Source organism: Sinohyriopsis cumingii, chromosome 16, assembly GCF_028554795.1.
Source record: "Sinohyriopsis cumingii isolate HCF-2022 chromosome 16, ASM2855479v2, whole genome shotgun sequence".
In the NCBI taxonomy this organism is placed as follows: Eukaryota; Metazoa; Mollusca; class Bivalvia; order Unionida; family Unionidae; genus Sinohyriopsis; species Sinohyriopsis cumingii.
The window spans coordinates 83,834,588-83,848,405 of NC_142976.1; the positions used below are offsets into that span (position 1 = coordinate 83,834,588).

Consider the following 13,818-nt stretch of genomic DNA (forward strand, 5'->3'; position numbering starts at 1 on the left):
TTGCCTGCTGAATCAAATATGAATCCAGGTTTCTATTTGAAAGACAGTCCACCGCTTGGGAAGTCTATGAGGGGAAGTGGATAATTATGTCCTCAGTGTGAATAGAGATCATTTATCACTTAGGATTCACTACCCTTCCGGCCCAGCCCAGTACTTCCTTGGGAAAGGTACTTAGCTGCCATTTCCTCAACATATAGCTATTAATTTGTTGGCATTTAAAACAAAAAACCCAACTAACAGACATTTCTTTTTTAAACTCTTAGTACCACAACAATATGCTTTTCAAGATGAAGTTAGGTCTCATCACAATTAAAAAGGGCTACTTCTCCATGAACTTGGATATGTTTCGCCCTCATAAAGGAGAGGATATTACATACCATAGCAAGGACTTCACCCATCTTGTGAATATAGATTTGTCTTGAAAATTAAGTCTTTGGCATTTCTTGTGCATATTTTCTCATGAGGTTAGAGTGGTTACCACTGGCATGGTTCAAATGTGTCTGCTACTCAAGTAAATCTAGTTCATGGAAGACGGCATTTACCTCACAGAACTTCCATCCAAACGGAGTCACAATTTGACCTAGGGGAAAACTATACCAGCAGTAAATTAGGCTGCCATCCCAAGTCATTCAGTAGTTTTGTGTCATGCAAGTTATGATGCTTCTGCTGGATATGTGAGGGTGGCAACTTTTTCACTAAACCACATCCATTCAGAACTATGTGCTAACTCTAGCCCATATTTCATATGAAACTTAAAGTTGTCTTATGCATGTTAGGAGAGCAGAGACAGGGTCAGCTGGGCATAAGGGGCTGTAACTCTTGCCTCCAGTTACCTGTTCTCCGAATATGTAATGATCAGTATAATTAACCAGTGTTTAGAGTAAAATGATATTCTTTGATAATATGGACCCAGTCATTTTATGGGCACACCTTTCCAAACCCTGCCAGCAGTTACATCCCTGGATGAGTGTAAGTAACAATTAATGACAAACCCATTTAGTATCAGTCCTGTCTCCATGTGGATACAAGTCTAGACTGACTTACACCTTGGTAGTCAGATGACCATTTTGCTTGGGAGATCAGGATTTGTGAGTTAGTGGGTGTATTTCTATTGTATTATGATAAGGTAAGTATTAACAAAGAAATGTATTTTACTCCAGAAATTAGTCTTGTGCACTCTCCCCTTTGTGACAACTTTACAGGAAATTCAAATTGAAAGTTCATTCTTTTCAGTCTCTGTCATAGTGTCTTTTACTTTTAAGTACATAAGGGATGAAAGGACACAGTAATCATCTGCCTTATTTAAGTTAAAATTTCTTACATATTTGGCATGAGCTTGGCCTCGAAATTGTCAGAGGATAATAATATGGAAAGCATCACATAAGCTACTACCTTGTAACATTGCCTTTAGAGATCGCTCTTAAACTTGTGGTTTGTGGCAGCTATGAATCTATGAAAATTTGTAGCTGAGGAGTAAAAGTGAAATCTTTATTGATCCAAATATGGCTTTAATAGGATGTCCTTAGTGGAAATTATTTATGGGAAATTGTTCGGATTCAGCTTGTATATTTTTCTTACCTGTGTTGATGGCGACATCATCATATTCAATAATGTTGAAGTTTTTCAAGTTAATTCAAGTTGGATATATAAGTGTCACATCAGTGAATGGACACCACTGAAATGAGGCATTTCGCAGAACAGTGATCTTAAAAAAGACTTTACCAGTTTTTTTTCTTTCAAACTACAATGGTTTATTGTGGAGATCAGAGTATCCCATGCAAATTTCGTTTTTGGAGTTTTCTCTGGCCTTTCATATCCGTTATAATCAATACTGCTGAAATTTGGGGGTAAAATTTGTTGGAACAATCCAGACATTGGTATTCATATGTCTGGCCATACATTCAGCTGACCATGAGAAATTGTAGTTTAAGTAACCTTCCTACTGATTACAAATTTCTTGATATCTGTAGCGGTATAAAACTTGCAGTTCAAAAGAGTTAATACTGACAGTAGTGAAAGTTATGTACATTTTTGAGATTTTGTTATCCTTTATGAATTAAGGAACATTTTCATTAAAGAACTTTGTAAAAAATTTGTCATTACAATACTTCTTACATTCAGATCAAAAGTTGTGTCTTGCCTGAGTGAAATAGTCCGCAATGATATCCTGCTTGAAAGCAAACACCGGATTCCTCATGAGTGTCGCAAGCAGTTGAAAGTGGAGGTTCTTAGAAGGGTAAGAATAAATATACAGAACTTATCACAACAAGGAACTGTCTTGGATATCTCAAGTTGTATGCTGTAGAACCTATGCCAGTAAAATTATTGGCCACAGATGGCCCCACTTTATGAAGTCCTTAGAGACCTAATTTAATGATGTCCATACATCTGTCATTATTTTGGTTTCATCAAGTTAGCTTTATTGTGAATTGTTGATTTATAAGCAAATTAGGTATGCAAATTATTTTGATGAGACTTTGAAATTGACTTACATCTTTCTGTGTCATTTAGAGGAGCTGTGAGCTTTTGCTCCTGATTATCCATCTGCCTTTCATTTCTGCAGCCTAATTCCATCAGACATTGTTGGATTTCAGCCAAATGTATGATGCATAGTATATTGACAAGATACTGACAAGTTCAATTTCCAGCTTTCCAGCACATCATTTACAGGTGTAATGCTCACTGAAGGCATGGGAGCCCATAGCAATGATGTCCATACATCTGTCAGTATTTGGGATTCCACAAGATAGCTTTATTGTGAATTGTTGATTTATAAGCAAATTAGATATGCAAATTTTTGTTGATGAGACCTTGAGATTAATTTATTGATTTCTGTGTCATCCAGAGGAGTTGTGAGAGATGGTCCTGACTATCCATCTACCTAATTTTCATTTCAGCAACTTAATTATACCAGAGATTGTTGTATTTCAGCCAAATTTAGGAAGCAATTTTATATTGACAAGACCTTGAACAAGTTGAGTTTCTAGCTTTCCAGGACATCATTTATAGATGTTGTGCTCTCTGATTGCCTAACCTGCTGATTGTGGTTTCAGTAGCATGACTTTACCAATTTTGTTTGAAGTTGAATCAAATTTAGCAATATTAGTGTAGTTAGTAAAACCATATTTATTTGAGAAATCTTGTAATATTTACCAATATATGAAATGGGGGATTTAGTAGAAATCATAAGCTTATTAGCACTCCCCCCTACAGTAACAAACAATAGAACATTAGTGATCTCGATGCCAGTACAAACTGTGATACAGAAAATATACATAAACTGATATACATAGTGTAAGAGTTAATAAGAATTGCTATTCAAACAGTTGTGAGATCAGTCAGTTAATTAAATCTCTTGGGCATCTTAATATAATTTTGCACAGATAAAAATAATTGTGTTTTTTTCTATGGTTAACATAGGTTTACAAAATAATAATGTTTCAGTCGTAAGAAGAGCAAAAGGGAGTGTGTATAGGATTTGAACTCTAAGATTTGAATATTTAGAACAGAGTAGAAGAAAGTGTATTGCATCCTCAATTTCACTGCAGGAACAATACTTATTGTTAGATACATGATTCATATATAAATCATAATTTAAGTTACATATAAATCATAATTTACTATAATTTGTTCTTAGCCTAGCATGAATGATCCAAGACATTCTGTCACCAGCATAGCAGTAAAATGGAGTGGTTTTTTTTATCGCGGATCAAATTGGCTTTAAAATTATGGGCAGCAGAGAGGGTGAACATACCACTTTTTTGAAGGGTCCAAAGGCTGAAATAAACCTTTGTAAAAAAAAAAAGATTAAATGGCGTAAATAACTTAAAAAATCAAGATATTCTAATAAAGCTAAGGCTTCTCTAATTGGGTTAGTTTATTTTATTTTTTTAAATTTTTTTCTCGGACTGAAAAATCAGAGATGAGTGCAAATATATTACGAAATTGAACCAACTTGAGGTTGCGCCTCTCTAATGCTATAATTAAATCATTATCATATCAATAATACCACCAGCTAAAGAATCTCACACTGCTAGATTAGCTTGAGAGAGACTAGAAGCAATCAAAAAATTTCTTCTGTTCGTGATTGTTAGACAAACATTGCAAGGATGTCAAGAAGCACAAGTTGAATTTGCAGAAGGCACAGAACAGTTATTTAAACCTGTTATAAAAGTTACTGAAAGAGTTGCAACAGCTACTGAAGGTCTTCTTCCATCAGTAAGACAAACTGCTGAGCAAACTGAAATGATAGCAAGAAGAACTAAACAAACAAAAAAGATTTTACAAAGACCTCCAACTGCCGCACAACCTCCACCTGTCGGTGAAATGGTTGAGGGTATTGGTAAAGTTCGTACTGAAATCGGCGATGTGACAAAAGAACTTGCACCTAAACCTAAAGTAGGAAAAGGAAATATTGATATGATTAAAAAATTTAGGGAAGATTTTGTCGAAGATATTAAAAATACTAAAAGTAAAGAATTACCTGAAAAAATATTAATTGGTATGTTTAATAAATCTAGTATTTTAAAACCTGGTTATGAGGGCGCAAGTGATGATAAACTTATTAAATGGATATACTGCATACATAAAAACAAAAAACAAGCCAGATATGATGATTTAGAATATGGAGGTCTTGTTGAAGAAGTACAAAGACTTTATGAAGAGACACTGAAACAAATAGAACAACAACAACAATCTTCTCCACCGCAGCAAGAGATAGAACGACAAAAACCATCAAGATTACCAAGAGTGTTAAAATCTTTTAAGCAAGAGCCCTCGTATCAACTTTCTCCACCTTCACAACAGCAACAATATCATTCACCGAGGCAGGAGTCAATTAAAGAATTTAAAAATGAAGGGGAACAGATGTTGAGAGAAATGGAACAAGAAAAAGAAAAAAGCGAGACAAAAAAAAAAGAATTGAGTGAGAGAGAAACTGAGCGGAGAAAGAAATTGTCTCTTTTACCAAGTAAGAAAGATTCTAAAGAAGAATTTTATGATGATCCTCCTAGTGCTACTGGAAGTGGTTTTCCTTTGACTACTCAAGGAAGTGGCTTTGTTACTTGTCCTAACAATGTTCTCTCTGATGTTGAATGGCTAGAAATTCTGATTGGATTAAAACGTGCTGGAAATAATTCTCCAGAAATCATTAATGAAATATCTGATATTTGTTGAAGATTATTTACAGGCAGTATCATGGATATCAATGTTTATCAATCTCTCGTTGATGAAGTCGTTGATGATTATTATAGTGATAAAGATCGCTGCGATTAAATAAATGAATAACAAATAAGATGATCATACACAATACTTAGCTTGGACCAATCATGATCAGGGTAGTAAATTCATGGTTACCAACTTATGAAGCAGTTTACAGCGATGTTGTTAAAGGTTTATTTGCGAGGATAGCCCCAAAAACAATACTGATTGCAAAACAACTAGGAATGAAATCTATTGAACCTGTTCATGAAAAAATTCCTGGCACAATTAGTAATGTTGCCGGTAAAGCATTCTCGACTATCAGGGATAGACTAGCACGGTAAATTAGATGAAAACCGCAGCCACCAGTGAAACTGGCCAGCACTGAAGTTATGCCCGCAAATGTCAGTAAAATAATAAATCAAGCTGCAAATCAAAAACTAGTGGAATTGGCTGCTAATGAAGTTGTTCCCACAAAGTTAACTAGTGAAATTTTACCGACAAATACAAGTTTTATTTCAGGAAGTGGTCTTCGTGTTAGACGATAACAATTATAATAAAATGTTCAAACGTGTATCCGTTCCGGTGTTCGATATAAACGCACCGGTTCTCAAAGATGATTCGATACATGATTATCAGTTTTATTCTTATGATGCAAGACAACCAAACCAGCATGGTCAAATCGAATTACAAGTTCAAGATACAAGCAGATATTTCTTCCCCGCTGAAGCATTTATTGAGTTAGAAGGAAAGCTTGTAACAGATGCTCCTCTTAATACAGCATATGGAGCTGATGTCATAGTTGGGTTTGTTAACAATGGTATTATGGCGTTATTTGATAGTGCCACTTACATGATTGATGGAAGAAATATTGAAACAATTCAAAAAGACATTGATGTTGCTACAACATTAATAAATTTAGCAAGATATTAGATGATTATACAGATCATCTGGACCATCAGTGATGTTTGCCAAGGATAACACTGATCATCCTGAAAGTAACCAGTATAAGATGACCAAGAAATAATGCAGGCGCTGCTGATATTGATGCTGAAAACATTATTAACACCAGACCAAATTACAATTTAGGTTTTGCTACAAGTAAATTAATGTTGAAAGATGGTCGTAGAAGATTTTCATGCGCTATCCCATTATCTCATATCTTTAGATTTTGTAGAAATGTCAGAAAAGTTGTCTTCGGAGCGAAACATACAGTTTTACTTGTGAGAAAGGGTGATGATAATAATGCTATTTAGCGACCAGCTGCTGTTGCTGAAGGTAAAGTAATTTTATTTAAACTTTCATTATGGATTCCTGAGGCCCCAAGTGGCCGAGTGGTATGAAGCGCTGTCCGTTATGGATCACTGCCATCTCATCCCTGTCTGCATGGGTTCGAGTCTAAGATTCGGTCTATGTGGGTATGTGAGAAAGCTTGCCAGTAGCTTCTCGTGGGTCGGTGGTTCTTCCCGGGGTTTTCCCGGGTTCTTCCTCCACCATTAATACTGGCCGCCATGCATAGCCTATCGTGTGCTGAAAAATGGCATTAAACCCAACAACAACAACAACATTATTGATGCCAGTAATGACCCCATTTCTTGGTGAAGAACAAAAATTACTTTCTTTTATGGATTCAGGTGGTAAGTCATTGCTATCATGGTTGACAATGACCACAGCATTCAGAGTAATATTGTTGGGTTATTTACATGGCATATTGCATCCCATCAAGGAGTTTCTGTGTCAAGACATATATTCATCGCTTTACAAAATGCTGAACGATTAAATAATCAAAAACATAATCATATGATATTTGACAGTTTTAATACTAGTGAGGTTTCTTTACGGATAAATGGACATCAAGAACCATCTGAAGATGTAACTTTAAATTTTGAAAATAACTACATAGCACGTGCATATCATCGTTTAATGACATTTATGGGACGTGATCAAAATATAGATACCGTTCTACAAATATAACAGTTAGATTTTAAAAATCTGTATCCGTTCTATTATTTTTCATTGGAACATCTTGATTTATCTAGACAATCTGTCATTGATATACACTTTAGAGCTAATGTGAATCCAGGTGCTGGTGCTAATTACAGAGCAATTGCAGTTATTCTATTCTTTCAGATAAATAAATGTTACTTGAAGTTGTTGGTGGAAGAATGAGGGTTATTGTTGCTCCAGTAGAAAACAATTAATTAAATCACTTATATTATAAAAATGTTGCATAGTCATGTTAATGTTACTCTGATTTCTGGTCAGGTGAAAAAATTACAATCAAAACTCGCGAGTAAATGCTGAACAAAAATATCACTTAAAAAATGACCAAATTTCTAATGGCGGTCCAAACAAATTATCATTAACCATGACTCAGACATTTTAATAAAGCCTTGGAATCAAAAACGGGAGTTCAACTTCATCTTTCTCAGAGCGCTAATAAAGATATGGTTAAAGTTCATGGTATATTTCCACTTCTCGCAGCTATACCAGCATTAATTGCCGCTGCAGCCCCAGCTGTGGCAAAAGCGGGCGCGTTAGCTGCCATCGGAACCGCTGCTGGAATGGCATTAAAGAAAGCAACAGGACAAGGATTTAAAAGAAGAGGGAAAGGCATAAGATTACCAGGAACCCCTTATCGATGTGGAAAAGGTCTGAGACTTCCAGGAACACTTCGTTAGCAAAAAACGATAGATTTTTTACCGATGTCAAATTTTGATTCACTTGATGCTGCTAAAAAATTAAATATAAATTTTTTTAGAGGTGTTTTTATGCGTGACCAATTACCAAAACAAGCAAACAATTTTGAAGCAGGTATTATTAATCTTTATGATAATTCAGGACCTGGTACTCACTGGGTGTCTTATGCAATTGTAGAGAGGTGCATTTCTGATGTGAAATCATGGATGACCTGTAACAAGCTCCAGACGAATAAATATCAGCAACACCAACATTAAATTCACACAGTCAGTACAAAACCTAGGTGTTACTCTGGACAGTGCTCTCACATTGCACCAACATGTCATGAACATATGCAAGGCTGCATATCTTGAGCTGAAACGCATCAGCTCAATTTGCAAATATCTTTCAGTTGATGCCATTAAAACACTTGTGTGTTCATTAGTACTTTCAAGACTGGACTATTATAACTCAATTCTGTCTGGTTCATCTCAGTGTCTGCTCCAGAAACTTCAAAAGGTTCAAAACGCAGCTGCTCGGATCATACTTAGAGTACCACAATCAGAGCACACCTCCCCACTGCTCTGTACCCTGCACTGGCTATCCATTCGATCCAGAATCAAACACAAAATTTGTTCTCTGTGCTACGTTTCACTGTCGGACTCTAGTCCAACATACCTATCCGACCTCACCCATGTGTACACACCAGCAAGATACTTACGCTCCTCTTCTAACAATCGTATACTCATTATTCCCACTATGAAAACGAAGTCATATGGAGGCGTTCTTTTGCATACCAGGGCCCAGCAACATGGAATGAATTGCCCACTGAACTTAGACACAAAGGCACAGTGATCATATTCAAGAGGGCTCTCAAAACTCACTTATTTCAACTGCAGAAAGAAGCTTAAAGACCTAATAATATTTCCTACCTTAAATATTCTCAGCATGTTTTTTTAATGAATTCTAATTTCATATTGTTTGTTTTTGTAATCATATCATTATATGTTTTTTATCTTATAGGTGTTGTCTAATGTTGTAAAGCGCTTAGAGCTTCTAAAGATTAGGCGCTATACAAAGTCCTCATTATTATTATTATTATTACTATCCATATGGAATCGTTTATTTCAATTTGTATGGGCGGGGCCCCAAGCGGCCGAGTAGTCTAAAACGCTCACCGTTCCGGATCACTGCCATCTCACCTCTGTCTGCATGGGTTCGAGTCCAAGGCTCGGCTAGCATGGGTACGTGGGAAAGCCTGTCAGTAGCTTCTCGTGGGTCGGTGGTTCTTTCCTGGGTTTTCCAGAGTTCTTCCTCCACCAGTTATACTGGCCGTCATGTATAGCCTATCTTGTGCAGATAAATGGCGTTAAACCCTAGAAAAACAACAACAAAAAAATCAATTTATATGGGCTTCCTCTACCATTTGAGTTTTTAAAAGACATAAACACAATAAAAACTCTTGTGTTTTCAATGCCTATCTGGTATTCAACATTACCAACACAAACAATAACGGATCCACCAATATGTGGTTGTGAAGTAATTAATGTACTTGATGCCTTATCAAAGTCTTCCAATGCACCTCATAAAGTCGTTCATGATTATACAAGTAACCACGTCGTTTTAAGCAGATCTTAAAGTATAATAGTTGATATTTACGGAAGATCTTCTACAAGTGTTATCACTGGGGGGCAAGGAAAAAAAAGATATTGATTTATCAAATGACGCAACTAAAGATGAATTTGCTGATATCATGAACCGTACTGGAGTTGACCGAGATGAAGTTATTTTTCAGGATAAATACGATGTTTTAAAAACAAGCAACATCAAATGGAATGATATCATTGTTAGAGTTCTTGGTGCGGCCATGGATAACATTCCAGTATTTACTGACGGCGGTCGAATCAGAGACTCAAATATATCATTCAACTATTAGAAATGAAATTGCAAGAAGCGTTGCGCTAATCGTTTGCGGAACACTGAACACTGGTGATATGAAGACAGGCACACTCAGCATGAACGGAAATAAGATAGCTGTTTCAAGAGATCCAGCATCTGATGAAGATGCTGCAACAAAAAAGTATATGGACATTAACTACAATACTGTAGATGGTAAATTATCCACGTTGCGGGCCGAGTATGATGTTCACATAAGTACATTTAAAAATCTCAGTAGAAACTTTAGGAAACTTGATGAAATCGCAGAGGAATTCTTTGGTGCTCCGTTGACCGCTGACATGAAACTCTCTGATGTCAAGACGAGCATTGAAACCATTAAAAAAATACTAGAAGATGTCGTAAGTGGAATTCCTGTGATCGTTAACAAATTAATCTGATTAAAATCCACCGGGATTAACTCCGGAACAGATTACCAGCATAGTATACAAAGTATCATCTGGATTTTCAACAAGGTCACAGCAAAATAAAACTCTCAAACATGCCGCTGAAGTCACTGGTGTGTATAGACTGTCTGTGTTCAGTGCTGCAAAATTTGAGATATTTACAACGTAACCCTGGCGGCATTCAGCCGATAAGTTTTCTGGAGTTGTGTCTGTCATATTAAATAAAGGAAACAAAGAAATATTTATTCTGGAAACAGCTGATAAGAAATTAACCACAACATCTTACTGGTGGTGTCTAGAATTTGTAGCTGAAACACCTCATTTGGTTACTAAGTAAAATATAATGAGTACCTCAATCGACGTTCAAAAATTTAGGTACAATCAAGCACATGAATGGCAAACAAAATTAAAAGATACCGTCGAACAATACACAATAAAAATAAAGAAATATCGCAGACATGTAGTTATTGTTGATGTAATTGTTTATTCAGTGTCTGCTGTTGCTACTGGAACGGCCGTGTTATTATCAACGATAACAATGATGGCGCCACTAGCTGTAACAATCTCTATTTCAGCTACAACAACAATTGCTGGTGTTCTCAATATCATTGCCAAAAAATATGTACTTGCACAAATGCAGAATTGCATGATTATATGATAAAGTTACACACAGCGACAACAGCATGCTCCAAATTATCATCATTATTATCAAAGAGCCTTAATGATGGAATAATTTCTGATTTTGAGATTTCAGAAATGATTAAAATTTACCATGATGACACTGCCATTAAAGGTACAAATGTGTCCAATTTAAATAATAATAATAATGATATCATCAGGCGAACTACTTCAGCAAATTGTAACGAACACAGCTCCATTGAAAACCATGATGATATCAGCAAGTTCGACTAATCCTGAATTTAACATCAACGTTCCAACTGCAATTCCAGTAAAAGAAATCGCACTAGCACAATTACGAGTATATTACAGTTGGCCAAACATCATTTGGTGGATTACGTGCAAATAATTCACTTGTATTTGCAAATTAAAATAAACCAGATGGAACCCCCAATTGGCAAGTCATCTCTGTTCCTACTGGCAGTTATCAAATCGAACAAATCAATGATGAATTTCAACGGAGAATCAAATCAGTAACTGGAAAAGAATCAAAAATAGCCATTTCAGTTCATGAACCAACTTTATCATCCTCGATTGAAATATATTCCCAAGATTATGCCGTTGATATTTATCAGTGATCAATTAGATCTGTTTTAGGTTGGCCTGAAGTAGCACCAGAATATCACGGAACACAAGAACCGTGACAAGATGATTTTATCACATAACAAAAAGAAATTTATAACAACAACTAAATATCGAGACAAAGAACCATGGGTATCTGAGAGATATATTTCCCCTGATTTTGAAGGTTTTAACATTTCACAGAATCAGACTTGTTTTTTATTATGATAATAATACTAATAAACATAAATTTAACAAACAACATGTTAATAATTTTTCTCACAAAATCACTTCGGAATTCAGATATATATTTACTCATCTGCAAAATTTGTTTTTAAGCATTACACAACATTACAGCGATGATATAAAATATCAGATCATTGCAATGATAAAACATTTAAATCATGTTATATTTGATCTCGAAGCTATCAGTAAACAAATTATTAAAAACATAATTGATTTTGCTGATAGAGTAGTTTATGATTCAACAAATAAACAATTATTTCTAGAATCATATATGATTACAGAAAAACAATTACCAACATTTGTAATACCAGAATTTGCCACTGACGGACTAAAGAAATCACTCAATGATATTATCAATGAAAACTTTACTAAAATTGCCGAGTCATGGAGAAAAATAGCTCCACCTCCAGTTATTCTCAAACATGACAATGATCCATACGGAGGCAGGCATCATGTTTCACCAGGAATTGTGAACATAACTTCAGCGATCGCAGTCAATCTTGTTTGTGATGTAATTGATGGCAGCTATCAAATAGATCTTGCAAAATCAGATCAAGTTCAACAAGGATATATTTTATATACATTTACACCGTAAGTACCTCCTGGATATTTGATTGTACAAGAACCGATCAATCCTGTTTATCTATGCTGTCATAATTATCGATTATCGCTAATACATTTCAAACTTACTGATCAGTCCGGACAGTTAATTGACCTTCATGGAAAATTTCTTAATATAAATCTGCACATAAAATCAAAGATGTTTGATCTTCACAATTTTCAACCTCTGCGTGAAATCAGATTTATTTTAATCTATCAGATTTCTTAAATTTTGAGGGCAATACCCAAGCACCCTTTTCTCTAATTGATTTTAGGATTTTTGGTTAAAATATAATACAAAATGATTAATTTTAGCGATTTTTCAACAAAATTAAGACAAAAAATCACAAAAAACCTCAAAGTCAACTAGAGATACGCTGGGGGTTTGACCCTCACGATTTTGGAAATTTGGCGATTTTTCTTGATAAAAAAACTACAAAAATTGGTTTTAAAAAAACTGATAAATTTTGACTAATTTTCATGAAAAAAAACAAAATTTCAGAATATTTCAGAAAAATAAAAATCAAAAAATATTTCAGAACAATAAAAATATTTTACATTTACTTGGAGAATTTCTTAATACAAATCTGTATGTAAAATCATAGATTTTTAATCTTAACGATTTTCATTATATTTTAGTATCATATGTAACTTTTTGATTTGATAGTATGATCCAAAGAATTTTATTCTTAACTTTTGGGAATCTACGGACAATACTTTTATTATAATGATTTTTATTTTTTCTAAAATATGTTTTATTTTAATTTTAATTTTGTTATGTTTTATGACAAATCCGTAATTTTTAGTCAAAATTCATATTTTTTTCACTGATTTGTCAAAGAAAATCTGTCAGATTTCCTAATTCTTGAGGGTGAAAATGCCAGCAATTTTTTAAATGATTTATTGATAAATCGATAAATTCTCTTTTCTTACTCAAAAATCAGTCAAAAATACACACGAAAAACATCATTTTTAGGCATGTTATACAAGAATTTATGGATTTATCGATAAATCATTTATTTGACAAATCGGTGAAAAACGTTGAATTTTGACGAAAAATCTGGGATTTGTCAAAGAAAATCAACAACAAGAAAAATATAATCAGAATTAAAAAAATAAATCTAACTAAAGATAAATCTGAAAGATCAAAGATTTTTAAAACAAATATTACACGTGTTCAGTGACTTTGTCAGTATTTTCACTTTCACCAGTAACAGAGTTACTTTGGATCGCTTCACGATCTGACATAATTTTTCTTGTCTTATACAAGTGTTAATTTTTCTTGTGTTTCCTATTCACAAGATAATTATTTTTTCTACTGCAAGAGAGAGGGACGAATTCCCTCACGTCATTTTCTTTTACTATAACTAAAGATTGAAACATCACTGTTTGAATTCGTTTTACGAACTTGTATTCCGGGTAGCTTGTATCCACCTTCATATTTACGTTCTTGTAATGCTTCAAAATCAGAAATAAATTTTTCAGGATTTAATTCATCAGATATATTTATGCT

General features: G+C 34.5%; 1 protein-coding gene across 1 annotated transcript in view; it reads left to right on the forward strand.

The window, feature by feature from the left end:
- LOC149780916 (Golgi apparatus protein 1-like) overlaps window positions 1–13,818 on the forward strand; it is a 220,331-nt gene that overhangs the window by 114,760 nt on the left and 91,753 nt on the right. Inside the window, exon 15 of the mRNA XM_089938010.1 lies at window positions 2,122–2,236. Coding sequence (XP_089794136.1) covers window positions 2,122–2,236 — 115 coding nt within the window. The remainder of the gene's footprint in view (window positions 1–2,121; window positions 2,237–13,818) is intronic.